This window comes from Carcharodon carcharias, chromosome 12 (assembly GCF_017639515.1).
Source record: "Carcharodon carcharias isolate sCarCar2 chromosome 12, sCarCar2.pri, whole genome shotgun sequence".
In the NCBI taxonomy this organism is placed as follows: Eukaryota; Metazoa; Chordata; class Chondrichthyes; order Lamniformes; family Lamnidae; genus Carcharodon; species Carcharodon carcharias.
In genome coordinates, this window is record NC_054478.1 from 17,141,444 (window position 1) to 17,169,312 (window position 27,869).

Consider the following 27,869-nt stretch of genomic DNA (forward strand, 5'->3'; position numbering starts at 1 on the left):
ACTTGAATATTGCTGAAAAGAGAGACATGGTCCTGAAGCTTTTCGTCTTGCACTCATCAGGACAAACACCAAAATGACAAATTTCAAATGATCACAACAGTAGACTCCCAAAACAAAATGGCCACTGTCAGATGTGATTCCACAATTGGGCAGCACTTGCTGAACAATCCTGAGTACGCCAACAGCTACACCAACAACAAATTTAAGATAATCCGTCAAGCTTGTAATGTGGCTCATTTACACTTGCTAGCAGAGATATACATCCATATGCAGCGGCCCTTTCTCTGCAAACAAAAGGATTATGTTCAAAACTTACATCTTTTTTGAATTACCCAGGAGCTTGGGAAGCCTGTACTTCCCTGTTCCTTTCTCTATGGCACCGTCTCAGCCAAAGTCAACTTGCCAACCAATCAGCACCCTTTTCCCCTGTAGTATAAACTGTTGCAATTATTTCAAATTTGGCATTCTTGCATTTGTCTTGGAGTGCAAGATGCAAGTCTTTGGCAATATGTCTCTCTTTTCAACAACATTAAAGATCAATTTCTGTTGTTGCTTGGCAGAGGCTAGTAAAATTTCCCCTTCTATGTCATTGTGGAACAATTTGACTTTCTTTCTCTCAATGCACTTGATACAATGAAATGTGACAGAGGATGGCTAAATACAAGATGATATTTATTTTTAATAGAAATTTGACAGGACATGATCACTGGAGTACATTAAAGATCTGACATGCAAAGTAATATTCAAAAACTTTACACCTGAATTTGCAGCAGTGATGTTATGTTCAGTTCCAGTGAATAAAACTTATTTATACCCAGAGGCCTCTACTGTGATTCCAAAACCAAATCGCCGCTGTGTGGGAGAACGAGCCCTGTTAATGTCTCGCTATTCCAGGGTAAGTAGAGAGAGAACCATCCTGATGCAGAGGGCATAACATGACATGAAGCATTGCCTTCCTGCCTCTGAAGTTCAAGTGAAATTTGGAAACAAGTACCTATACTGGAAGAAGTCCTATTCTCTTAAACAAAATGCGATCCAACGCATGCTACATTTTGCTTATTATGTTTGTGCAGACGAGCGAAGGGTGTTAGTGCTGGGGCTGGAACCATTTCCATTTCAGGCATCCAGTGTCCTGAACACTCCCAAAGTAGGTACAGCTTTCTAAAGCTCCCTTTACATTGTCCCAAACTCCTGAGGGAGGTACAGCACAGGTTAGATACAGAGTAAAGCTTCCTCTATTCTGCTCCAAACATCAATTCAGTGCCAAACAAGCAGCAACTTGGTGTTCCGATCTGTGGAAACTAGAAATTCATGTTAGTTCGAACCTTACAGCAAACAGATGAGATTTTTAAAAATTGACTTTGCTTGGTGTTGCCTCTATACCCATCCTGACTTGGCTAAAAAAAAACAGCAAACAGTGGCAAGTAAATCCTGTATTTGCATTTCTAGTGCTAAAGGCTTCATGTAAAACATATTTTGGACATTCCTCGTACCATCGTGGAAGTTTGTTTGCTTTTGGTGATCTATAAATAAAGGAAGAGCGACTTTTACATTAGCGTGACTCATTATTTTTGGGGAATAAAGTTCTGATTAGCCACCATGAAAAAGACAACTTATACACACGCATCTGATCTTACAATACATCACATAAAAATTTGGTAGAATTCATATTTACACTGTAGAGGGAATGATGTGGCAGCAAAAGTTCCCTGACTGATCAATCAACAAGGTTAATCGATCACAAAAGTACATTTATCAAAATCCATCTGGTTTAAATATTGCAATGAAGTGCTGATGGATGAGTGGCTTTGGGTTTCATGCAATCATCTGGGTTGGTCTTTGCTCAAGTTTCCATTTGATTCTTAGTTGCATGTTGTTAAAGTTTCCTGTACCAAGAGGAATATAGAGCGTGGAAGACAAAGAGAGAGAGAGAGAGAGAGAAAGAAAGCGAGCGTCAACAGAACAAGCAAAGGGTGGGTGAGTGGGATATGGGGGGGGGGTGGAGGGACAGAACGCAAGAGTGGGGATTGAGAGAAAGAGGAGGAGAGGAAGGGAAGGAAACAGAAAGGGAGGACATACATTTTGAAGAGGAAAGAGATTGCAGAAGGAAAACAGGAATCTCTTCCAAATGCTATCTATAATTGAAAATATCTTTACGCTTGCGGACCTCCTCCAGGACCCTGGATCTGAAAGAAGTCAAGTCTTCGTCAAGTTTCCGCTCGATCTCAAGGGCATCATGCAAATCGCTGGAGTGAGTTCGCAAAAATGGATTGTACTCTTTCTCTTCCCCTATTGTCGACGGGCACTACAGCAAGACAAAGAGAGTGAGTTCAAAGAATGAAATGGTTTCTCGTTCCTTTTCATATTCCCGTGACAATCATTAAGGAAAAAAACACATGTACCAAACACCAGGGACAGAATTGGGCCAAAGTGCAATGTCTTCTCTGGTCGAACATCTCCACAATTTTCAGTCTCATGCATTTAGTATTGACACATAAATGTCATATTGGAGGGTGACGATGGAACAACAGAGGTAGCGTTTCCAGCACCCGGGCAGAGCATGGTTGGATACAGGGCAGGGAAGGCAGAAACAAAGAGGTGACCAAGTGAGGTGAGTTTTAAGAAGCATCTTAAAAGGAGGATAGAGAGGTAGAGTCAGAGAGAGAATTCCAGAGCTTGGGGCCCAGACAGCTAGTTGCCAATAGTGGAGAAATTAAAATTGCGGATGCAATAGAGGCCAGAGTTAGAGGAGTGCAGGGATCTTGGATGGGTGTAGGTCTTCAGGAGGTTACAGCAATAGGGAAGTCAGTCAGCAGCTGGAAAAGAAAAGGCAGCTTTAATGTCAACTTTTGGTTTACCCATTAGCTTCTCGCATTGAATCAGAAGCTGCAGAGCTCAATCCTGTGCGGGGAGCAGGAACCAGGGATCTGGCTCTGAATACTGGCTTCACATTTCAGTGGGATACTTAAACTCTGTGGCTATGGAAGGCAATCCACCAACTCCCTCCAGCACCACAACACCCCCCATCTCCCGGCTCAAAATAAGTTTGCCCAGAGAGTGGGGAGAATGTGGAACTCACTATCACGGAGTGGTTGAAGGGAATAGCAGAGACGCATTTAAGGGGAAGCTACATAAACACGAGGGAGAGAGGAATAGAAGGATAGGCTGGGAGGAGGCTTGAATGCAACATACACGCTGACAGAGAGCAGCTGGGCTGAGTGAATCCACAGTACAGAAACAAGCCAATGCAAAGGTGTTTTACTCACTGTGCAATGCTTCTCATGCCTCTGGTGTAGTACCCAGTCGAGTTTGTTGAAGATAGCAAGATTGTTCGGTTCAACTGAAGCAGCAAACATCAAGTTATCTTGTGCATATTCGTGACCTGCAGATGGAAGAGTGAACAATTCTTAATCACGCGGGATAGTAAGCACTCTTGCAGACAAACTACATCCTTTTGACACAGCAAAACCATCTCTAAGATTACATTTACAAATGGCTTGCTCTGGTTTCACTGCAAAGGACTGACATCTTAGAAGGAGCTGTTAACTCACCAGTGGATAAATCCTACCTTTGAATACTGAGAATGATCACTACCCACAAGACTTTTGCTAATTAATGACAGAAGACACCAAGGGCTCCTACATGAGCCAAGGAAACAAGAGAGAAATGACTGCACAAGTATTTTTCCTCTGTTGTATTCAAAAATAATTGAAGCCAGTTATGTACTAATTTCCACCAAAGTGTGTTTGATGGGGAAGGTGCAGAGGGAGCTTTACCCCATGCTGTACCTGCCATTGGAGCATTTGATGGGGACAGTGTAGAGGGAGCATTAACTCTGCATCTAACCCCTAAATTCATGGGTTGTGTGTGGGTCAACAGATCAAAAAGGAGAAAAAAAAAAAATTCTCTCTTAAATGTGGCATTAAAAAGTGCCCAGAATTCGGCTCAGTAATCCTCAAGTTTGAACATATAAACCTTGCTCCTTGCCTGTGCTGGCCGAGCGGAAAGGTCTAACCTGTGGTGCAGCAGATACGAATGGCAGGAGTGCAAGCAGTGGGGGAGTGCAGGGGTGAATGCCATCGAATTTGATGGAATGTGTCCCTCCGAGTATAGCGGAGGATAATTCTGTCTTTACGCCTGCCATCTTGCAGCATTGATATGGATGGTAAATGGCAGCTTTTCCAAACCCCCCACCCACCCACCCCTCCCCATTGTAGACTGGTGGTCTGAACAGCCTCCTGACATTCTACTGTCCACATTAAAGGCCAGCATTTTCACAGGAGGATTTCCAAAAACGAAACGGTATGAAGTTAGGGGGGAGGTGGCAGGGAAAAAAAAAACCTGGATTACCAGAAAGCCCAGATTAATCGAGTAACATCAGTTTTAATCAAGAACATTGTTTAAAAATAAGCGAATGTTACAAATATAGAAAATGTCACACTTATGTTAAATGAAAACCCACAATGATATGCACAATTCAAAGACAACCAGACTTAAAAAACCAATCAGCGCTCTCTTCACCTACAGGATAAATGTTCTTTTCCCCTTATATTGGTATTCCTGCAAAGTGTCCTGATGAGTGCAAGACAAAAAGCTTCAACATCCCTTTTCTTTTTCCAGCAATGGTCAAGTTCTGTACTACCAAACGAATATTAAAAACCAAAACTTCTATTTGTGTTGGGCCATACTTGCTAGGTGTCCAATTTTGGCCGATAATTCTCCCCCTCTGAAGCTTTACTACCTGTCATGAAAATATAATAATTTTTATAATATTATTGTGATTAATTGTAAAGATAGGTTAATAATAGTGGGGCTTGGATTTGTTTCCCTGTGTGTATGTGTGTGTGTGTGTGTGTGTGTGTGTGTGTGTGTGTGGTGGGGGGGTGTTTAATTGAATTACAGGCAGCTGGTCAGGGTGCTTTGATGTATCAGAAGGGAAACCAGGATTGAAATGCTAATTACATAAACATGGCTGAGGTTTTAGAATGTGAGGAACATTGTGAGATAAACCCAGAATCATGAATTTCAAAGAGAAGGTGTTATACCTAGCTAACAGAAGCTAAGCCAAACAGTGTGCTTATTTTTCCCCAAAGATTATTGGTAGTATGAGTGCCATGAAAGATTTATATCATGGAAAAAGTAAAGTTGCACAGACATACTGGAACAATGGCATTTACATTAAAAAGAGAGAAACCTGTATAAAGGTGATGAGGTTGTGTGTAAGGAGAAGGCATTCTAAGATCTAACAGTGTGGGAAGCTCCAGCCTCTATGTATCAAGCTCCTGTCTCCAGGAACTGAAGCTAAGAGAATTAATTTTAAATATTACTGTCCAGGGTATTGTGTGTTTTGCCTGGGTCTTTTGAAACCTATGTTGTTTTACTGTTGCCTTAACGGAGGTGTAACTGGGAGTCAGATTATTTAGGGGAGCTAGAACTTATCATAGTAGTAATTTGTAGATCTATGTATGTGCTTAAAATAATGTCTTTTATTAATAAATGTTTAATTTAGTTTTGTAAAAAAAACCTCTGCGAATCGGTGGACTTATTACTCTTGAATTCAAAACATGCATCTCAAAATAAAAATACAAATTGAAACAGCTGCCACAACTGTTTTGCAAGTTTCCCTCCAGGAATTGAGCAGCTCAGCATTTACCGTCCGCTATGTCATAACATACATTAAAAGCGCTACATAAATGCAAGTTATTGTTATTGTAGGCCAACCTTACCCCCAACAGCAACACCGTCCTCGGTTGAAACCAGTGAACCCAGTGCAGTTCCATCGGGTCCAGCTCTTTTAGTTCTATTTACCTGGCCATAGCAATGTCTCATCTCCGAGTGAGGCCACAATGTCCAGCGAGGACAGCATCAATGAGGAGCTCCCCTCGAAAATCCGACCTATGTTTAAAGAAAGCACACAACAGCAAGTGAGCTTCACAAGACAACAGCAGCAGAGATGACGCTGACACATATACAAGACCTTGGTCAGCCCTGGTTGGAAAGCAATGTCCAACGGTTGGCCTTGTCACATAGTGGGTGATATTAAGGATCTGGGAACAGTGCTGACTAGCACTAAACTATTTCCCAGCATAAACCATCGTGATTATCAAGATACGCTTAAAGAGCTGGGACTCAATACACTTTAGAGAAGCGTACACTTAGGGAGTGATTTGATGTAGTTTTAAAAGGTTATAAAGGGAATAGATCATAGAAAATAGGAGTAGGCCATTCAGCCCTTCGAAGCCGCTCCGCTTTTCATTAGGATCATCCAACTCAATAGCCTGCTCCCGTTTTCTCCCCATTTCTTTTGATCCCTTTCACCCCAAGAGCTATATCTAACTCCTTCTTGAAAACATACAATGTTTTGGCCTCAACTACTTTCTGTGGTAGCGAATACCATAGGGTCACCACTCTGTGGATGAAGAAATTTCTCCCCATCTCAGTCCTAAATGGTCTACTTTGTATCCTCATACTATGATCCCTGGTTCTGGACTATCCCACCATCAGGAACATCCTTCCTGCATCTATCCTGTTAGAAATTTATAGGTTTCTATGAGATCTACCCCCCCCCCCCCTTCTGAACTCCAGCGAATATGATCCTAACCGACTCAATCTCTCCTCATATGTCAGTCCCGCCATCCCAGGAATCAGTCTGGTAAACCTTCGCTGCATTCCCACTATAACAAGAACATCCTTCCTCAGATAAGGAGACCAAAATTGCACATGATATTCCAGGGTCTTTTTCCTGTATAGGCCCTGTATAATTGCAGCATATAATCCCTGCTCCTGTACTCGAATCCTCTGGCTATGAAGGCCAACATATCATTTGCCTTCTTTACCGCCTGCTGCACCTGCACACTTACCTTCAGCGACTGGTGTACAAGGACACCCAGGTCTCATTGCACATTCCCCTCCCTCAATTTATAGCCATTCAGATAATAATCTACCTTCCTGATTTTGCTACCAAAGTGGATAACCTCACATTTATCCACATTATACTGCATCTGCCATGCATTTGCCTACTTACTCAGCTTGTCAAATCACACTGAAGCATCTCTACATCCTCCTCACAGCTCACCCTCCCACCCAGCTTCGTGTCAACTGCAAATGTGGAGATATTACATTTAGTTCCCTGATCTAAATCATTAATATATATTGTGAATAGCTGGGGGTCCCAGCACCGATCCCTGCGGTACCCCATAGTCACTGCCTGCCATTTAGAAAAAGACCCGTTTATTCCTACTCTTTGTTTCCTGTCTGCCAACCAGTTTTCTATCCATCTCAATACACTACCCCCAATCCCATGCACTTTAATTTTACACGCTAATCTCTTGTGTGGGACTTTGTCGAAAGCCTTCTGAAAGTCCAAATAAACCACATCCCCCATATTAACTCTACTAGTTACATTCTCGAAAAATTCCAGTAGATTTGTCAAGCGTGATTTCCCTTTTGTAAATCCATGCTGACTCTGTCTGATTCTGCCACTGTTTTCCAAGTGCTCAGCTATTAAATCGTTTCTAATGGACTCTAGAATTTTCCCCACTACCGACGTCAGGCTGACTGGTCTATAATTCCCTGTTTTCTCTCTACCTCCCTTTTTAAATAGTAGGGTTACATTAGCTACCCTCCAATCTGTAGGAACTGTTCCAGAGTCTATAGAATATCAGAAGATGACCAGCAATGCATCCACTATTTCTAGGGCCACCTCCTTAAGTACTCTGGGATGTAGATCATCAGGCCCTGGGGATTTATCGGCCTTCAATCCCATCAATTTCCCAACACCATTTCCCTACTAACACTGATTTCTTTCAGTTCCTCCCTCTCACTAAACCCGGTGCTCCCCAACATTTCTGGTATGTTATTTGTGTCCTCCTTTGTGAAGACAGAACCAAAGTATGTATTTAGTTGGTCAGCCATTTCTTTGTTCCCCATTATAAAGTCCCTTGTTTCTGACTGTAAGGGACCTACAGTCCATGTGGTGTAGGTACATCCACAGTGCTGTTAGGAAGGGAGTTCCAGGATTTTGACCCAGCGACAGTGATGGACCGGTGATATATTTCCAAGTCAGATGGTGAGCAACTTGGAGGGGGAACTTCCAGGTGGTGGTGTTTGCATCTATCTGCTGCCCTTGTACCTCTAGTGGTAGTGGTCATGGGTTTGAAAGGTGTTGTCAAAGGAGCCTTGGTGAATTTGTGCAGTGTATCAAGGCACCTTCAACAGGTGATGGAGGATAGAGCTGTCTACTTGGAATAGAACATCCAGCAGATCACATGGTTTTGGGTTAGGTGGAGAGCGTATATATTATGACGCACAAGATATAATCATTGTGTGGGACAAGCTGGGTGGAGTCGGGGGTCTTTTCTGTTAGTCATTGTTGGTATCCAAAGCCCAGATTTTGTGCCAAACCAATACACTTAACGGCTCACCGTCATTAATCTGTACATTGCCTAGCAGGTTGTGGGTGTCGCTGGTAAAGCCAGCATTTGTTGCCCATCCCTGATTGCCACTCAACTTAACATTTCAGAGGGTAGTTAACCACATTGTTGTGGGTCTGCAGTCACATGTCGGCCAGGCCTGGTAAGAATGGCAGATTTCCTTTCCCAAAAGGACACTCGTGAACCAGATGGGTTTTTACAACGCTCAATGATAGCTACTGTGGTCACATTTACTAAGACCAGCTTTCAATTCCAGACTTATTAATTGAATTTAAATTCCACCAGCTGCTGTGGTGGGATTTGAACCCACACCTCCCAGCTCTGAAGAAGATTCACACGCACTTGAAGCGTTAACTCTGTCTTTCTCTCCACAGATGCTGTCAGACCTGCTGAGTTTTTCCAGCATTTTTTGTCTTTGTTTCAGATTTCCAGCATCTGCAGTATTTTGCCTTTACCCCAGATAATTAGCCTGGGGCTCTCGATTTCTAGTCCAGTGACATTACCATTGGGCCACTATCTCCCTGCAGCTTATGGCAAGGGAGGGACACCCTGCCAGTTGCGAATTGCCACAAGTTACCGGATGAGTTGCCCAGCTCCACTGTTAGCTTGGCAAAAATGGCAGCTCGTCTTCAACCTCGCCAGGAGATTGAGGAAACTGCTGCATTTGCACATCCAATGCCCATTAAACCTGTAGGGCTAATACTCAACAAAGCCAGGAACTGGTTAATGATGGGATTTCTGTTCCTGCAATGCCACTCAACATCTCCAGTCCAAAAAGGGAACAGCTAAACCTATTCAGCCTCATTCTTGCAAGCTGCAATCAAATTTTAAAACGAAACACTTGCTTCACCAAATGGCCGTATTTGCAATGCAATGTTCAGCCAGCTGGGGGTGACTTGCATCACACTCCTACGTTCATCCAAGCTTACCAATTCTTTCAAGCACAAAATAGAGTAAAACCCTACACTTTTGCCAATTATTCACCTGCAGGGATTGGAGATGAACTCGCCTTGGGATTTGCTGTCCACCTCTCCCAGGAGATCCGATGGCACCCAATGGGTCGAGGTGATCTTGGTTACACAACTGCAAACGGGACAGGCCAGATGGATCAGTTGACCTTTTGCCCGTCCAACACTTCTTGTTCTCCCCCATCACACCTCAACGGCACCAGTCGATCCTGTGGCTTCATGGATGCTGGCTGTACTGATCTCTCCTGTTCCACCCCCATCACCCTGTCAAACAGTCTTGTCTCAGAGAGTCTGGCTGTTCGATTTTGGGGGTGGGTGTGGAGGAGAGGTGGGGTGTGCTGGTTGTGTGAGCCTGACTTAACCTGCAGCAACACTGAGCAGCAATAAGAAGCAGGGACTCTGGTCAATTCCCCCGACTACCCTCCCAACCCCGCCACATCCCCATCCCAGTTAACCTTCTAACTGTCGGCCTACCAGAGAATCAGTTAATCCAGCATAGTCTGGAGATCAAAGCTGGGGCTCCCTGCAGCAACACTTCATCAGATGTGCCTTCAAACATTTAGCCAATGGATGGAGTCAGAAGAATGTGACCACTGACAGATTGACAAAGGATGAAACCAGAATCAAGATTTTATAACCAGACAGGGCCAGGGGTGACTTGATAGAAGTCTTAAGATTGTGAACGGGTTTGACACAGTGGATACTAAGGATGTTTCCACTCACGGGATTATCCAAAAGGCCATAAGTAAGATAATCACTAAAAATCCAAAAGAGAATTCAGGAGAAACTTCTTTATCCAGAGAGTGGAAGAATGTGGAACTCACTACCACAGGGAGTAATTGAGATGAATAGTGTAGATAGATTTATGGAGAAGCTGGATAAACACACGAGGGAAAAAAGGAATAGAAGGATCTGTAAATAGGGTGAGGTGAAGAGGGGTGGATGGAGCATTAACTCCAGTATGGACCTGGTGGGGCGAATTGTCTGTTTCTGTGCTGTAAAATACTATGTAATTAATTTCAATTGATTTTAAACAAAAAGAACTCTCGTGCAGACCTCGTGACTCGATTGCAGAAAGCGTGGTGCCTCACGGAGCTGGTACTTACCGCAGCCGGAGAGGAAGATCAAGTCTCCGGAGAAGAGGCAAGCGGGACTGTCAGGAGGGTTCCCTGCCAGGACATAGATCACATGACCCACCGTGTGGCCCGGGGTTAAGAACACCTGAAACCTCAGGTTTCCCATTTCGATTGTCTCTTTATCCAGAATGGGGCTGAACAGCAGGAGGAAAAGCATCTGGTGTTAATCTTAACCTGCAGTACAACACAATCACCCCCACCACTTATGCTGCTGACCCCAGGAGACACAAGCCACTCGACTCATTCAAAACCAATCTAGTTTCCTCTTGATTGGGGAGGGTGAGGGTCCAAAACAAAGGTTAGGGTTAGAGACAGGCCGTTCAAGAGGTGATGTCAGCAAGCACTTCTGCACACAAAAGGTAGCAGAACTCTGGAATTTTCTCCCCCCATTGCCCAGGAGAAATAGCATGGGGTGTGTATACATCTAACAGCGAAGATGGGAAGGTGGATTGACATGTCTGGCGGCCAAAAGCAGGGGCTTGGCAGGGTGAGGATGCTGGAGATCTTCTTTAGCCATTCATGGCGAGACCAGTATTTACTGCCCATCCCTCAATGCCCTCAATTCAATCAAGGTAGCGGTGAGCTACCTTCTTGAATACAACCGAGTGGCTTGCTGGGCCATTTCAGAGGGTAGTTGTTGTCAGTCTGGAGTCATGTATAGGCTAGACTGGATAAGGACAGCAGATTTCCTTCTCTAAAGGACATTGATGAGCCAGATGGGTTTTATGCCAGTCTGGTTGTTTCACGGTCACTATTACTGATACAAACCTTCCTTTACACAAGTAAAACAATCTTTCCACCCCCCAACCCCCACCAAAAACTTTCCCCAGTCTCATTCGTAACAAAGCCCAAGACATCTTATGACATCTTCTAGCTTGAATTAACTGTGTGTTCTATCCTGTTTCTGAGCATAGTGTTTGCACTGTAGGCCTTGGTTTCTCAGTATACAAACAATTAATTAATAAAAGAGTGTGTGTGGAAACTCTGACTGAAAGAAACCAGAGAGGCAGGTTCAATAAGTCATGTGGGAGAGTCAGTTTTTAAAATGATGAGGCGAATGAAACACCCAATTTAAAACAATGCTGGCAGGACAATACATGGGTTGAAACTTTGGCAACAAAAAAATACAAGAGCTGATGATAAAACACATTTTTGGACAGATTACAACTCCCTCCCGCTGGAACCTTCAAAATGCCAGATTGAAAGCTAGTTGCTTAATGGCATCCAGTGCACTCAATTTTGGAGTAGGTGGTGGGGGGAGGGAGTTTTCGCAGGGGCATGGGAGAATGGAAAGATTTAATTCTCCCTCTCCCCACATTAGAATGTAATGTTTAGTTACAAAAGGGCGCTCTGTGTATAACCTCCCCAGGGCATTCAGCCTAAAAGAAAAGATCAATTATAAAGAGGAATTGAAATGCCCAAGCCAGAACACCAGCCCCAGTTAAGGTCAGACACGTTGTCTAAAACCAGCAAACACGGAGAACGCACATCCTGTCAGAGCCCAAAACAGAAAGCCCATGTTTAGGGCGGGAGATCAGCCATGGCTTCAGCGAGTTGGAAGGTCATGGATTCAAGACCCACACTTGAGATTTGAGCACGTAACCTAGTGAGGGAGTGCTGCAATGTCAGAGATGCTACCTCTGGTATGAGTCGTTAAACCAAGACACTCTTTGCCCTCTTAGGTGGGCATAAAAGATCCCACAAACACTAGACGGGGGGGGGGGGGGGGGGGGGGGGGGGCGGGGTTCCCCCTCTGTTCTAGGATAACTTGTATCCCTCAACCAACATCTACAAAGGATTATTTGGTCATTTATTTCATTACTGTTTTGTGGGAGCTTGCTGTGTGCAGGTTAGACGCTGTGTTTCCCTGCATTACAACTGTGACTATACTTCAAAAGTACTCCACTGCCTGTAAAGCCGCTTTGAGATGTTCTGAGGTTCTGAAAGGTGCTGTAGAAATCCAAGTTTTTTTTTCTAACTTTTCAGAAGGCAGGGAGCTTTTAAACTGCACTGGTGCCAGAGCCTCTCGATACATGGGTCCCATTCATGTACCGACACTGCCAAAGATCAGCAGATCAGGTGTTCTGGAACTGGGCTGCTGAGGTAACCCTGTTTATTCTTTCCTCTATAAATAAAGGGAGTTTTAGCGTATGCAGCTTGGTGAACAGCAGACTCAGCAATGGTGTTTTCATTCCCGATTCAGATGTCTGTAGGACTCAAGCTCATTCATGGATTCACACAGTACAGGAGGTGGCCATTTGGCCCATCCTGCTTGTGCCAGGTCTTTGAAAGGGCCATTCAATTGGTGCTACTCCCCCTTGTTCTTTCACCATAGATCTCAACAATAACAACTTATGTTTATATAGCACCTTTAAGATAACAAATGGTTCCAAGGCACTTCACAGGAGCATTGTAAAGCAAAATTAGACACTGACCCATGGGCAGAATGATTAAAAGCATGTAAAAAGGTTTTAAGGTGTGTTGTAAAGGAGATGGTTAGGGAGGAAAGCCAGGGCTCACAGCTTAGGAGCTAGGCATGGACGTCAATGGTGGAGCAAGGAAAACTGGGAATACTCACGAGGCCAGAATCATAGGCAGAGATCTCGGGGGAAGAAATGGGGGAGAGGGTGGTGTATGGCTGGAGGGGGCAACAGAGATAGGGAGAAGCGATGCCGTGGAAGGATTTGAAAAACATGGATGTGAATTTTAAAACTGAAATGTTGCTGTGCTGGGAGCCAATGTAGCTTTGTGTGCACGAGGGATGATGGATGAATGGGACTTGGTCTGTGTTAGGATATAGGCAGCAGAGTTTTGGATGAGCTCAAGATTAGGAAGCATGGAAGATGAGAGGCCAGCCAGGACAGACAGATTGCGAGTATCCTAAGACACTGGTGGCCGAAGCCTCCTCAATGACGCAGAGTCTTTTAGGAGTCGGCGAGTGGGTGATGTGACATGTCACCAGCTTCTGTCCTGCTCATGGGCATGGTACTGACATGGCTGCCCGGTTACACTGTTGGTCAACGGTGACACCTGAGGATTTGATGTTAATGGTTCTGTTAAAGGCCAGAAGAGATATCGGGGCTTGCTCAGTTCCTGCTGTAGGCTGGCATGGGTTGTTTCATTCTTGGAGGAAGTGCAGACATAGCTTAACATTGTGGCATCTTCACCCACTTCTGACTTAAAGACAGTTGTCACCGATGAAGCAGCTGGAGATGGTTAGGTTGAGGATACATCTGGGAAAGCCCCAAGTATATCCTAGACCTCTAACAACCAGGACCAAATTATATGCATCAAGAATGAGTCCAACTTCTGGAGGCTTTTCCCCTTGATCCTAATCAACGCTTACCAGGGCTCCTGGGTGCCACACTCAACTCATTCATATCTCGGTATCAAGGGCAGCTACTCTCACCCCTTCACAAGTAAACAACCTGAGCCAATACTTCAGCGCAATGCCCATGGGTGAAAACGGCATCTTTCAGATCAGAACCTAAGCGCCAGCAGTCTGTTAAGGCAGGCATTAAAGAATCCAGCATAAGAATTAGGAGGAGTAGGACATTCAGCCTCTTGAGCCTGCTCCACCATTCAATACAAATCATGGTTGTTCCGATTGTGGCCTCGACTCCACTTTCCTGTCCATCCCCCATAATCCTTGACACCCTTGTAATCAAATGTGGAAAAATAGAGTAGAGTTCCAAATCAACCATAATCTAAATGAATGATGGAACAGACTTGAGGGGCCGAATGGCCTCCTTCTGTTCCAATGTTACCATTTGACGAAGAGCTTGCAAGCTCCTCTGCTTCCTGGAAAGCATATAACCCTCAACCAACATCAATGAATACAGATGAATTGGCTGCACATCTCATTGCTATTAAGTGGGTCACGGCCAGTAAATTGGTTTTCCTATTCATCTACAAATCGACGACTGCACATCAAAAATAATTCATTAGCTGTGAAGCGCTTTGGAATAGCCCAAGGACATGGAAAGTGCTATATAAATCATGTCACTGCTTTCTCCTCAGAGGAGGAAATGAAAACAAACAGGATGCCTGATTTTATTGACTTCACAGAGAGTGCGCATTTCTACAGCGCAGTTACTGATCACGTAACAAACACTGGAAGGCATTTCACAGAGAAATGGTTTGATGGAGTTCTCAATTATGGGGGAAAAGCCAGATTGAGACTGATAGAGGAGTGGAAGGGAAGTGGGAGGTTCCCCGACAGTCGCAGACCAATGGCTGAAGGAAGTTTGAAGTCACAAAGAGATCTGTCGACTGGGGTTTTCATTTCAACGTTTGGGGAGGAGAAGAAAAGGTCAACAAAGGCTGGGCGGGATGGACATAACACGTGACACTGACTAGACTGGCCAAGTTTCAGACAAGCACGGGACGGGTTAAGTGGAGCCCGGAGGGAAGGAATGAAAGGCGACAGTACTGGGGGTTGGTTACAGCTCAAAGGGAGGCCATTTCGGCCTGTGACATCCATGCCAGCTCTCTGCAAGAGCAACTCAGCTAGTCCCATACCCCTGCCCTTTCCTTGTAACCCTGCAAATTATTACTCTTCAGGTAATGCCAGGCGATGTTGTGAAGGTCACAATAACTGGACTTTACAAATGGATAGGATATACAAGGTTTCAATATCATCGCGGGAGCTTGAACAGGACCACTCTTGTCTTAGATGCAGAAAATAAGGTAATATCTGTGGACAGAAACAGAACTGACATTTCAAGGGTCAAGATGACCAATGAAAGATCGCGGACCTGAAACCTTAACTCGGTTTCCCTCTCCAGAGATGCTGCCTGACCTGCTGAGTTCTTCCAGCAGTCTTTTTGTTTTATATTTCAGATTTTCAGCATTCGCGATATTTTGCTTTTGTACAGAAAATAAGCTTCTTTTATACTCCACAAATGATGCCATCACCCAGTGCTCTTCCTGATCACAGAAGGCACACACACCCACACAGTACTTACTTTGTGAGTCCAGGAATGTTATCTCTGGAGGTACCATACACTCTACAAGATTTGTAGATTTTCTTCAGTACCTTGTTTCCACCACTGTGATCCCTACAGAAACAAAAAAGAGAAAGAGGGAGCAAGCTAGATCAAACTAAGGTTTAAACTGAGTATGGTAATGTTTGTTAACAGAAGGTATTAAGGAATATGGGACAATGACGGGTATTTGGTTGCAAATTAGCCATGATCTCACTTGAGGGACTATTGCAGCCTACTCTTGTTCCTTTGCAAATGACAGGCAGAGCGGCAAAGAGAGAAAGTAAAAGGGGGAGAAAAAGAAATAACATAAAATACATCCAATTCTATTGGGTGGAAGGGAGCTGTGGCGGTGGGGGGGCGGGGGGGTGTAGAGCAGGGTCAGGAGCTGTCCGAGGTGAGGGAGGAGCAGGGATTGGGGGATGTGGTTGGGAGCTACCCAGTTTGGGGGTGGGGGTGGGATAGGGGCTTAAGAGCTGCAAGGGTTGTGAGCTATTCCATTTTGGTGGTGGCAATGGAGAGAGCTAGGGAGCAAAGGTTTTTTAAATGATTATTTTGCAAGTACTGATGACATCTTCAGAATGAAGTCTTTCAGGTGGTGTTGTTCGATTCACAGAAAGAGATAAAAACCTGTATGTGCATATCAAAGGGCAACTGAATGGATGCCAGGACTGTCCCACCACAGTCACCATTGTCACCTCGAAGCTCTCAACTCATACTGCTCATCCCGTGACCCCATCAGTCATCACGACCCATGGCTTGGGAACCCATTGCACTACAATTTTTAAGAAAACTATTAGATTCCAGGGTTCATTAGTAAGAATGTCCCACTTCTCCCAATGGGAAAAGGCTGCTGTGCGAACCCAAACAGCCCACATGGTCCTGTGTTTGTCCCCAGCGTGTCATAGATTACCTGATTTCTACTGGATCAGCACTGTCCTCAGTATCTATTGGTGAGGGTGTCAGGAGGGGATCTAACTCTGATCTCCACACTGCAATCCTTTACCAGAAAACAGACCTGTGGGGACAGCTCAGGCTCAGTTGTGATGCCTCTTCAGTCCAATAGCTGTCAAGCAGCTATTAACGTATATGTTATTGGAAAATATTTTTATTTTAAAATAGAGGTTTAGTCTGTGGGTGTGCCTAAATCAGATTAAAGCCAGCTAGTCTGGGTGCTTTGACGTGTACTAGTTTTGATATGTAAAAGAGGTAATGTGCATTTGCATTTTTTGAATAGGACATTCAAGAAGTGGGGTGAAAAATGATACCTATCCAGCAGATACCAAGCCATATGTTTATATTGCTAATAAAATTGGTACTATTAAAAGGGTTTTATTGTTAGAGAGGTTCAGTTCAGAGATTGTTGATAACAATGAGAATTAACATTCAATCAGTGTTGGTAGGTATAACTTCAATAGTTTTCAGGTGTGCAGGGCAAAAGCAATGTGAGATCAAAAAGCAGCTGTAAGCCTCCAACTGGCTCCACAGGAACCAAAGGGAAAAGAACCTCATTTTGAAATTGTAAGGTGAAAATGCTTTGCCAGGTGTCTGGTTAAGTCTATGGTTGCTGCTAACTTAATGGAGATTAGTTTAGGAATTTGTTAAAAGTTATGATAGTAATTTGTAACCATGTGTATGCATATTTTAATTTGTGTAAATTAATAAAGCATTTCATTTAGTTCAATGTAAAACCTCGAGAGCTGGCGGTCTGATTCCTAAATTTAGGGTTGCATCTCAAACACTTAAAATTAAAGGTTATGACAGTTGTTTAAAATTTCCCTCTGGGATTTTTAAATAATTTCGCTTCACCAACTGCATCAGTCATAACAATGAATAAGCTAATGTGGTTATCAGACTGCAGCTCAACACAGATCACTGCTTCAGGACAGGATGAAGAAATAAAATCACAGAATATTGAACTGACTATAAAAATTAGACAGAAACTCGTAACTCACCAGTGTTTGTGTGTTGTGAGAATAGCTTCAAGAGTCGCACCCTCCTGTTCAAGATATGCCTGAAGAGTCAAAGTAAAACACATTATATCGTCTATTTCTTTTGGGGCCTTAGTAAGCTCAATGAAATGTGTGCCGGCAACTTGTCCATTTTTCCAATCCCGTATCAGCATGAAACCAATTAAATAATAGTTTCTTCTGCACTCTACATTGTCCCCAAACACTCCCAGGACAGGTACAGCACGGGGTTAGATACAGAGTAAAGCTCCCTCTACACTGTCCCCATCAAACACTCCCAGGATAGGTACAGCACGGGATTAGATACAGAGTAAAGCTCCCTCTACACTGTCCCCATCAAACACTCCCAGAGAGGGTACAGCACGGGGTTAGATACAGAGTAAAGCTCCCTCTACATTGTCCCCATCAAACACTCCCAGGGCAGGCACAGCACGGGGTTAGATACAGAGTAAAGCTCCCTCTACACTATCCCCATCAAACACTCCCAGAGAGGGTACAGCACGGGTTTAGATACAGAGTAAATCTGGGATTGGATGATCCTCCCCAAAACACTTCACACAGGATTTTTAGTCAGCAGATACTGAGGAACCACTCAACTGCTTTAGCCTGGATTCAAATATCCATTACCCATGATTAAAAGTGAGGGTCTAACCCCTAATGCAACCCAATATCCAGAATCAACTTCACACAACCTACTTCATGTACAGTGAGCAGGCAGCCAGTTACTTCCCCAGGGCCTGGGAAAGAACGCACTCTAGTCCCTAATACCACACACCTCCCAGCATGGCACCAGGGGCCAGAGCCTGCTGGCAGATTTTAACCCTGCATGCTATACCAGGGAAGGTGTGTGGCCTGGTTAAGGAAGCAGGCTAGGAGGCAACATCCATTTATACAGGGAACACGAGCAGCTTACCTGGACAATCAGTGGATCAGAAGGATCAACAGCGACGGCAATGTTTGTGTCTAAGTCAATGATCAAGTACCCATAATTGTCTGTCAGTATGGGGACTGGAAGAATTTTCACACCTGAAGGCAAAATGGACAAATCACATGGGCAGAAACGGTGAAGCCGCTGAGCACATACTCCCCAATCCGCACCCAACGACCACCCCCGCCATCCCCCACTACCCTTCCTCACTCTCTCCGGCCCAACTTTACCTGCTTCGTCAATTCAAACAGTGGAGTACAGTATTGGTGGGAACAGGTCAGTCCTGGTATAATACACAGGTACAGTACTGGTGGGGACAGGTCTGTCACTGTATAACACTGGGGTACGTACAGTACTGGTGGGGACAGGTCTGTCACTGTATAACACTGGGGTACATACAGTACTGGTGGGGACGGGTCTGTCACTGTATAACACTGGGGTACATACAGTACTGGTGGGGACGGGTCTGTCACTGTATAACACTGGGGTACAGTACTGGTGGGAGCAGGTCTGTCACTGTATAACACTGGGGTACAGTACTGGTGGGAGCAGGTCTGTCACTGTATAACACTGGGGTACAGTACTGGTGGGGACAGCTCTGTCACGGTATAACATTGGGCAGGGTACCAGGATATTCTTTTGTCACTGCGATGAATTTGGTTTTCATATTCATCAACAGAACAGTAGCATCTAGTCAGAAGTGAGTCACTTCCAATCCCTATTTTCTATCTTAATTCTCATTGTGCCTTCTGAGAAAGGGTGAGTGAGGTGATGGGAATAGCAAACACACACTGGACTCTCCATTACCAGGGATTCTAAGATAATTGCAGATTTTCTCCCATCGCCTCCTGTAGGTGCTGTCGTGGGCCTGAGTTATAGCTCCACAGGTTCCAGCTGCTCTCGATGAGATTTGACAACACGCTGTTCTGACAAGAGCCATCTCACACCTCATGCAGTCCTCCTCCCACTCTTCACATTTGCACAGCTTTCAGAAGGGATCAGGATCAGAATTTCAACTTAGGTACATTTAGGTACGCTTTGGTACATTTGAAGTGTGTTGTAATGTACAAAATGCAGAAGCCAAAGCAATCCAATATGACATGGCCAGATAATCTGCTTTTAATGGATTAGTGGATAAATAATGGACAGGGCACATGTGTGCACTCTCCTATTTGTTTTTGAAATAGTGGCCATGGAATCTTTTACATCTACCCGACAGAACCTCAGTTTAAAATCTCAGCTGAAAAGCAGCACCTGTGATGGAGTGATACTCCTTCAGGACTGCACTAGCATGTCAGTCGAGATTCTCTGCTCAAGTCTTTGGAGTGTGACTTGAACTCACACTCAGAGGATAAGCAGCTGCCATGACAGGTTGGGGGGGGAGATAAACTGGTTGGTTTAGTCCTTCCTCACCCATAGGTCCTGTCAGGTTGGTCACTGTTCTCAGTGGGTGGAAACACCCATCTGTAAACTGGTTCTTTTGTACACATACAACTATAAAAACAAGTGTCAGGGGTGGGTTATTTCAGGAGCGACTGTGCCTTCAAACACACGTGCAACAGAACCTAAAGATTTTTCAGGAGGTTCAAGCCAATCTGCACTCTCTTATGGTGCTGCAGCTTCTCAAAATTCTCAGGCTGGGATAATAAAAAAATGAATTCACATTAACAGAGCACTTTTCTATCCTTCAGCTTGTCCTAAAGAGCTTCACAATGTCAAAAGTTACTGCAGAAGTGTAGTCACTGTTGTTTTGTTGCTAATCGCAGCAGCCAATTTGCACACAAGGTGAGTGACCGGTTCATCTGTTTCAGTTGCTCAGCCACAACTCACCTGTTCTTTCTTTGAAGACATGCCATCTCTTTACACTCAGCTGGGCAGGCAGATGGGGTCAGCGAGACACCTCAGGCAGCACAGTGCTCCACCAGTACTGCACGGAAGTGCTGGACTAGACCACATGCTCAGGTCTTTGGAATGGCGCTTAAACCCACCGCCTTCTGTCTTTGGCTCAATGGTAATAAAACCAGATCCATTAGCAGGTTAAATGTGTACTTCTGTTGATCCCCAAACCTCCATCTTGCAAACTTCCCCAAACCCAATTGGCAAGGTTTTAAGAAAGCCGTTGATAGGGAGGTTTGGGGTAGGATGGGAATCTTCCTTCGATCGACCAGAGAACTTACCGTTAATAACCTTGGGGCAGACAACGGAATGGCCGCTGGGATAATAATCTCGGGTCTTCTTCAATTGCTTCTTGTGAAAGATGTACCCTAGCCTGGTCCTTGTATACAGGGTGTACCTGAAAACAGAGCATTGCATATTAGTAGGTGGGGAATGGCAAAGAAACAGGGAGTATCACACTTGAGTGACATTAAAAGTTTATCTTTGCAATAATTATGTACAAATGAGTCAACTCTACATGACAGTGAATGGATAGTCTTGGACTGGGGGAGGGTTTGTAGTGGAATTCCCCAGGGATCGATGTTAGGACTGCAGACCTTCCTCATATATGTTAGTGATCCAGATCTTGGCGCACAGGGCACAGTTTCAAAATGTTTGGATGATACGAAATTTGAAAGCATTGTGAACCATGAGGAGGATAGTGCAGAACTTCAAAAGGGCTTAGGCTGATCAGTGGAATGGGCAGACAAGTGGCAGGAGAAGACTACTAGAGAGCAGTCTGAAGTGGCTCATTTTGGTAGGAAAATCAGGGAGAGACAATACAGTGCAGGAGCAGAGGAACCTGGGTGTATACGCACACAAATGATTGAAGGTGGCAGGACAAGTTGAAAGAGGTTAGTAAAGCATACAACATCCGGGGTTTCATTAATAGGGGCACAGAGCGCAAATACATGGAAGTTATGTTAAACCTGTATAAAACACTGGATCAGCCTCAGACTTTAGCAAGGATATGAAGGCATTAGAGAAGGGTGAGTATCATTCCTGGGACGAGAAACTTCAGTCACTAAGAAAGATTGGAGAAGTTGGGACTTTTCTCCTTGGAGAAAAGAAGATTGATAGAGGCATTCAAAATCATGAGGTGTCTGGACAAAGTAGTTAGGGAGAAATTAGGTCCAACCACCTTGAGCTGATTCATCAATGACCTTCCTTCCATTATAAGGTCAAAAGTGGGGGTGTTCACTGATGATTGCACAAGGTTCAGCACCATTCGCAACTCCTCAGATACTGAGGCAGTCCATGTCCAAATGCAGCAAGACCTGGACAATATCCAGGCTTTGGCTGACAAGTGGCAAGTAACATTCACGCCACACAAGTGCCACGCAATGACCATCTCCAACAAGAGAGAATCCAATCATCGCCCCTTGATATTCAATGGCATTACCATCACTGAATCCCCCACTGTCAACATCCTGGGGGGTTACCACTCACCAGAAACTGGACTGGACCAGCCACACAAATACTGACGCTGCAAGAGCAGGTCAGAGGCTGGGAATCCTGCAGAGAGTAATTCACCTCCTGACACCCCAAAGCCTGTCCATCCTCTACAAGGCACAAGTCAGGAGTGTGAAGGAATTCCCTCCACTTGCCTGGATGAATGCAACTCCAACAACATTCCAGAAGCTCAAAACCATCCAGGATAAAGCAGCCTGCTTGATTGGCACCTAATTCACCACCTCAAAACATTCACTCCCTCCACCACCGACACACAGAGTGTACCATCTACAATATGCACTGCTGAAACTCACCAAGCCTCCTTTGACACCACCTTCCAAACTCAGGACCACTACCATCTAAAAGGACAAGGGCAGCAGATAGGTGGGAACACCACCACCTGCAATTTCCCCTCCAAACCACTCCCCACCCTGGCTTTGAAATATATCGCCGTTATTCCACTGTCGCTGGGTCAAAATCCTGGAACCCCCTTCCTAACAGCACTATGGGTGTATCTACACCACACTGACTGCAGCAGTTCAAGAAGGCAGTTCAAGAGCACCTTCTCAATGGCAATTGGGGATGGGCAGCAAATGCTGGCCTAGCCAGTGACACTCACATTCCATGAAAGGATCAAAAAAAGCTTCCCATTGGTGTAAGGATCAAGAACCAGAGGACCAAGCGAAGCAGTGGCAACATGAGGAAAAACTTTTTCATGCAACAAGTGGTTAGGATCTTGAATACACAGCCTGATAGCATGGTGGAGGCAAGGTCAATTGGGGCTTTCAAAAGGGAATTGGATCATTAACTAATGAGGAAAATTCTGCAAGGCTATAAGGAAAAGGCAGGGGGATGGCACTAGATGAATTGCTGCTTCAGAGGACCAGCACCGACGCAATGGGTCAAATGGCCTCCTTCTGTGCTGTAACCATTCAATGAATGGCTATTTGCCAGCATGCAACGTATGGTAACATAGCAGTAATGCTACTGGATTAGTAATCCAGAGCCTAGACTAATGACCCAGAGAGGAGATTACTTAAATAATCAAATAAAATCTGCAACAAAATCCTAGTGATACACTTTGGAAGGAGTAATTTGACAAGGAAGTATTCAATGAACAGCATCACACTAGGAAGTTCTGAGGAACAAAGGGACCTTGGCGTGTGTGTCCATAGATCTCTGAAGGCAGAGGGGCATGTTAGTGGGGTGGTGAAAAAGACATATGGGACACTTGCCTTTATCAATTGAGGCATAGATTACAAGAGTAGGGAGGTCATGTTGGAGTTGTATAGAACCTTAGTGAGGCCACAGCTGGAGTACTGTGTGCAGTTCTGGTTGCCACATTATAGGAAGGATGTGATTGCACTGGAGGGGGTGCAGAGGAGATACACCAGGATGTTGCCTGGGATGAAACATTTAAGTTCTGAAGAGAGGTTGGATAGTCTTGGGTTGTTTTCGTTGGAGCAGAAAAGACTGAGGGGCGACCTGATCGAGGTGGACAAGATTATGCGGGGCATGGACAGGGTGGATAGGGAGCAGCTGTTCCCCTTAGTTGAAGGGTCAGTCACAAGGGGGCATAAGCTCAAGGTGGGGGGCAGGAGGTTTAGGGGGGGATGTGAGGAAAAACTTTTTTACCCAGAGGGTGGTGACAGTCTGGAATGCGCTGCCTGGGAGGGTGGTGGAGGTGGGTTGCCTCACATCCTTTAAAAAGTATCTGGATGAGCACTTGGCATGTCTTAACATTCAAGGCTACGGGCCAAGTGCTGGTAAATGGGATTAGGTAGGTAGGTCAGGTGTTTCTCACATGTCGGTGCAGACTCGATGGGCCAAAGGGCCTCTTCTGCACTGTGTGATAGTCTCATTACTAATGATCATGAGACCACTGTAACATTGTAAAACTCATCTGGATCTGTAATGCTCGTTAAGGGAAGGAAATAGGCCCTCCTTACCCAGCCTGGCCTACATGTGACCCCAGACCCACTCCAACGTTGGTTGACTTCCATCTAAAGTGACCTTGCAAGCCATTCCATGGTATTTAAGAACAGGTCTCTCCACCATCTCCTCAAGGACAATCAGGGATAGGCAATAAATGCTGGCCTTGCCTACGATGTGAACATCTGCAACTGAATAACAAGAAGAATCAAGTGTTCCAAGTCAGGGTCAGCATGCGGCACAGACAGGACTTCGATAACCCTACATCATAGCTCAACTCCAACCTCACAAACACATCCGAATGAGACCAGATGAAGAACTGAAATGCTAATCTGTCTGAACAGCTGAGTAGTTCCAGCTTTTAATTTCAATTTCCAACATTTGCAGATTTTATTAAACTTTCCACTGTTATGTCCAGAGAGAGTGTTGGTGTGCACTGCATCTAATTGAATGATACACCCACAGTGCAGTTAGGGAGGGAGTTCCAGGATTGTGACCCAGCGACAGTGAAGGGACGGCGATATATTTCCAAGTCAGGATGGTGAGTGGCTGGGAGGGGAACTTCCAGGTGGTGGTGTTCCCCATGTGTCTGCTGCCCTTGTCCTTCTAGATGATAGAAGTTGTGGGTTTGGGATGTACTGCTGAAGTGTAACCAACAATTACAATTCTTGCTGAAGTTATGTTCACCAAGTAACGAATGAGTTTGATAAGTAGGACAGTTGCCGTGAGCTTCCAGTCTCACCTGGAATCTTCCAATCACAGAAAACCAGCAAACAGTATATATTACTTCTGAGAACTGGGAGGCCATTGTGACATTCACTGGTTTACCTACTAAAATCTACCACTGCTTCAGTTTAATATTACATTAACAACTATTACCATAACTTACACTTATGTCTAACTTATACACAGCCGTAGGTGGTTGGATGGCCAGTGTGGAGCAGGCTGATGCCTGCAGTATGGGGGTTCCATCTCTGTTCTGGCTGCGGTGCTTTGGAGACCTGCCTCCTCACCCTGCCCGAAGTGGACGACATGGCACCACGTGTCCGACTGACCTTCGGGCAGGGAACTGAGGAAGAAGGGAAGAAACACAGGAGCAGGAAATGCCACAACAGGCCAGGGTCAGAGGAATGGAGGGTTCAGGGGAGAGGGGGCGGGGTCCATAAATTTGGAATAGCTTCCAGAGATAGGGAGGGCCACGGTCATATAGAAATTTAAACACAAGGACAGGGAGGCAATGTAGGTCAGTGAAGTTGAGGAGGGTGAGGTAATAGTCAAACAGAATTTGGTGGGAAATGAATTATGGATGAGTTGAATATAGGAGGGTGAAGGATCACAGACAGGACAAGAAAGCACTGGAGTAATTGAGTCAGGAATGACAACTTTTATTGGTGAAATACTGAGGTAGGGACATGTGCATTGTTACAAAGGTGGAAGAGACAGTCTTTGTGGTATAACAACAATCTGCATTTATGTAGCACCTCTAACACAGAGAAATGTCTCAAGTTGTTTCACAGGAGTGCTATGAAACAAACTTTGACACCAAGTCACTAAGCAGACATCACGACGAGGACCAAAAGCTCAATCAGAGATCGATTTTAAAGGAGTGCCTTAAAGAAGGAAAGCAAGGTGGAGAGATTTAGGGAGGGAATTCCAGAGCTTGGGCCCAGACAACTGAAAACACTGTTTCCAACAGTAGGGTAAGGGAAGTGGGGGAATGCGGGAATGCACGAGGGACCAGAATTAAAGAAATGCAGTGCTTTGACTCTTGTAGGGCTGGAGGAGATTACAGAGATAGGGGGGGATTTGAACACAAGGGTGAAAATTTAAAATTGAGGTTTTGCTGGACCAGGAGCCAACTCAGGTTCAACATGCCCAGTGGTAACAAGTGAACTGGACACGGTGCAAGTCTGGAAATGGGCAAAGTTTTTTTTTTAAATTCATTCTTGGGATGTGGAAATCCAGATTTTTTGATCATTATAATGAGACCAGCGTTTTATCCCAATGTATTAATTAACTGAATTTAAATTCCCCAGTAGCTGTCGTGGGATACAGTAGATTAAACCACTCTGTCAGTATTGCCTCAGTGGGCAGTGCGCTCACCTCAGAGTCAGAAGGTTCTGCTCCAGAGATCAGAATACAACGTGCAAGCTGATACTCTCAGTGCCTCACTACTGAGGGAGCGTTGCACTGTCAGAGGTGCCGTCTTCAGGCCAGACTTTAAGCTGAGGTCCTCTCAGGTGCAGTTAAAAGATTCTATAGCCACTATTTTGGGGAAGAGCAGGGAGTTCGTTTCCCCCCTCCCACCCCACCCAAGTGCCCTTGGCCAGTTGCCATCCCTCACTCAACATTGGTTAAAAAAAAGCTCATTATCAGGTTGCACAAATTCTGCGCACAAACTGGCTGCTGGGTTTCTGACATTACAACTATGACTGCACTTCAATAGATACCCCATTGGCTGCAAAGCACTTTGGGGCAGGTTCTGAGGTCAGGAAAAAAGATACAGAAATGCAAGCCTTGCCTTTCTTTCACAAGCGTGCAAGAGCAAGGAGGTTACTTTGAACTTGTATACGACACTAATTCAGCCTCAGCTGGAGAACTGCGCCCAGTTCTGGGCATTGCACTTCAGGAAAGATGTGAAGGCATCTTTTGTGAAAGAGTGCAGGAAAGATACACGAGAATGGTTCCAGGGATGAGGAACTTCAGATATGAAGACAGACTGGAGGAGTTAGGACTGTTTTCCTTAGAGAAGAGAAGGGGCTGAGAGGAAGCATTAATTGAGAGAGGTATCCAAAATCGTGAGGGGTCTGGACAGAGTAGACAGGGAAAAACTGTGCCCACTCACGAAAGAATCGAGAACCAACGAATACAGATTTAAAGTAGCTGGCAAAAGCAATAGGAGAAAGAACTTTTTAAATCAGCCGTGGTCTCACTGATGGCAGAGCAGACTCAAGGGGCCAAATGGTCTACTTCTGCTGCTATGTCTTATGGCCTTTATGCAGTGAGTGGTTAGGATGTGGAATGCACTGCCTGGGAGTGGTGCAGACAGGTTTAGTTAAGGCATTCAAAAAGGAGATGTTATCTGAAATGGAAAAGCGTGCAGGGTTATGGGGAGATGGCAGGAGAATGTCACAGTGATTTGCTCACTTGGAGAGCTGGTGCAGACACGATGGGCCAAATGGCCTCCTCCTGTGCTGGAACAATGCTGTGACATTTAGAAGTATGCAATGTAATCTGTTGTCCTGAGCAATATTAGAAGATCAAAGGGGGAGAATTATCTCCACGCCAACATCAACATCACCCACCCTATTGAACTTCCAACCTAAGGCAAAATCCAGCTGAGGGGCATCTGCCCCGGAATGCACACACTTGGGACAGACCTGTACCTGCACTGCAAAAGGTGTTTTGTCTAGAATGCTCTCTGCACGAAGGGATTGCCTCAAAGTGCTCTGCAGGGCTCCAGGAGACCGGTGAGCACTCATTGAAGGGAATACCATTGCACTGTCGTCTTTGACAGTCTGCAATGACCAAGTTGAAACGACTGTAATATTCATTGATGGTATTGAAGCACCTCGTGAACCATGTGTAAAAGTTGAATCTGATTGCACTCTCTGTGATGGCCGTTTAGAAATGTTTTGTCAAGTTCTTTCAGATATTTTGTGCAAAAAGTATACTTTTCCAAAAATAAAATTAAAGGAGAGAGGCAAACAAAAAAAAGGAAGTTCCCCATTTCAACAGCAGCTGCCACAGGCTCGGGGCTGGGGGGCAATATTTGCAATGGTTGCAAGACATTGTGGCTCGCGCGGTCCCCGGGCCGGGGGTGAATTGATTGACAGCTCCCGCTTGATTGACAGCTCGCTAACCCCGGGCCCGCGCTTGCGCGCACCTACCGCCCGCTCCCCTCCTCCTCCGGACCGCCCGCCATCATTCTCATCATCAGCCCCTCGGCCGGTATACTTACGCAATCCGGAAAAGCGGTTTCTCGGTGCGAGCCATCAGCCAGCGTCTAAAGCCCAGCCAGCGGCGTAACCCGACGCCCGACCTGCCCAGTGCGATGAGTAGCAGCGCCCCGATCCCCAGCCCCACCAGGCCGCAAACCAGAGCCAGGCCCAGCATCACCGCGCACGCGCA

The 27,869-nt window shown here is 45.1% G+C and overlaps 1 protein-coding gene across 1 annotated transcript; it reads right to left on the reverse strand.

The window, feature by feature from the left end:
- Positions 1 to 655: 655 nt before the first annotated feature.
- Positions 656 to 27,869, reverse strand: pnkd (PNKD metallo-beta-lactamase domain containing). Its single transcript, XM_041201839.1, has 9 exons — positions 27,700 to 27,869; positions 20,597 to 20,712; positions 18,405 to 18,517; positions 17,477 to 17,535; positions 15,504 to 15,596; positions 10,507 to 10,670; positions 5,809 to 5,895; positions 3,267 to 3,382; positions 656 to 2,305 (listed from the first exon to the last, which is right to left on the reverse strand). Exons 1-9 carry the CDS (start codon positions 27,852 to 27,854, stop codon positions 2,132 to 2,134), a joined length of 1,077 nt encoding a protein of 358 aa, XP_041057773.1. The 5' UTR covers positions 27,855 to 27,869; the 3' UTR covers positions 656 to 2,131.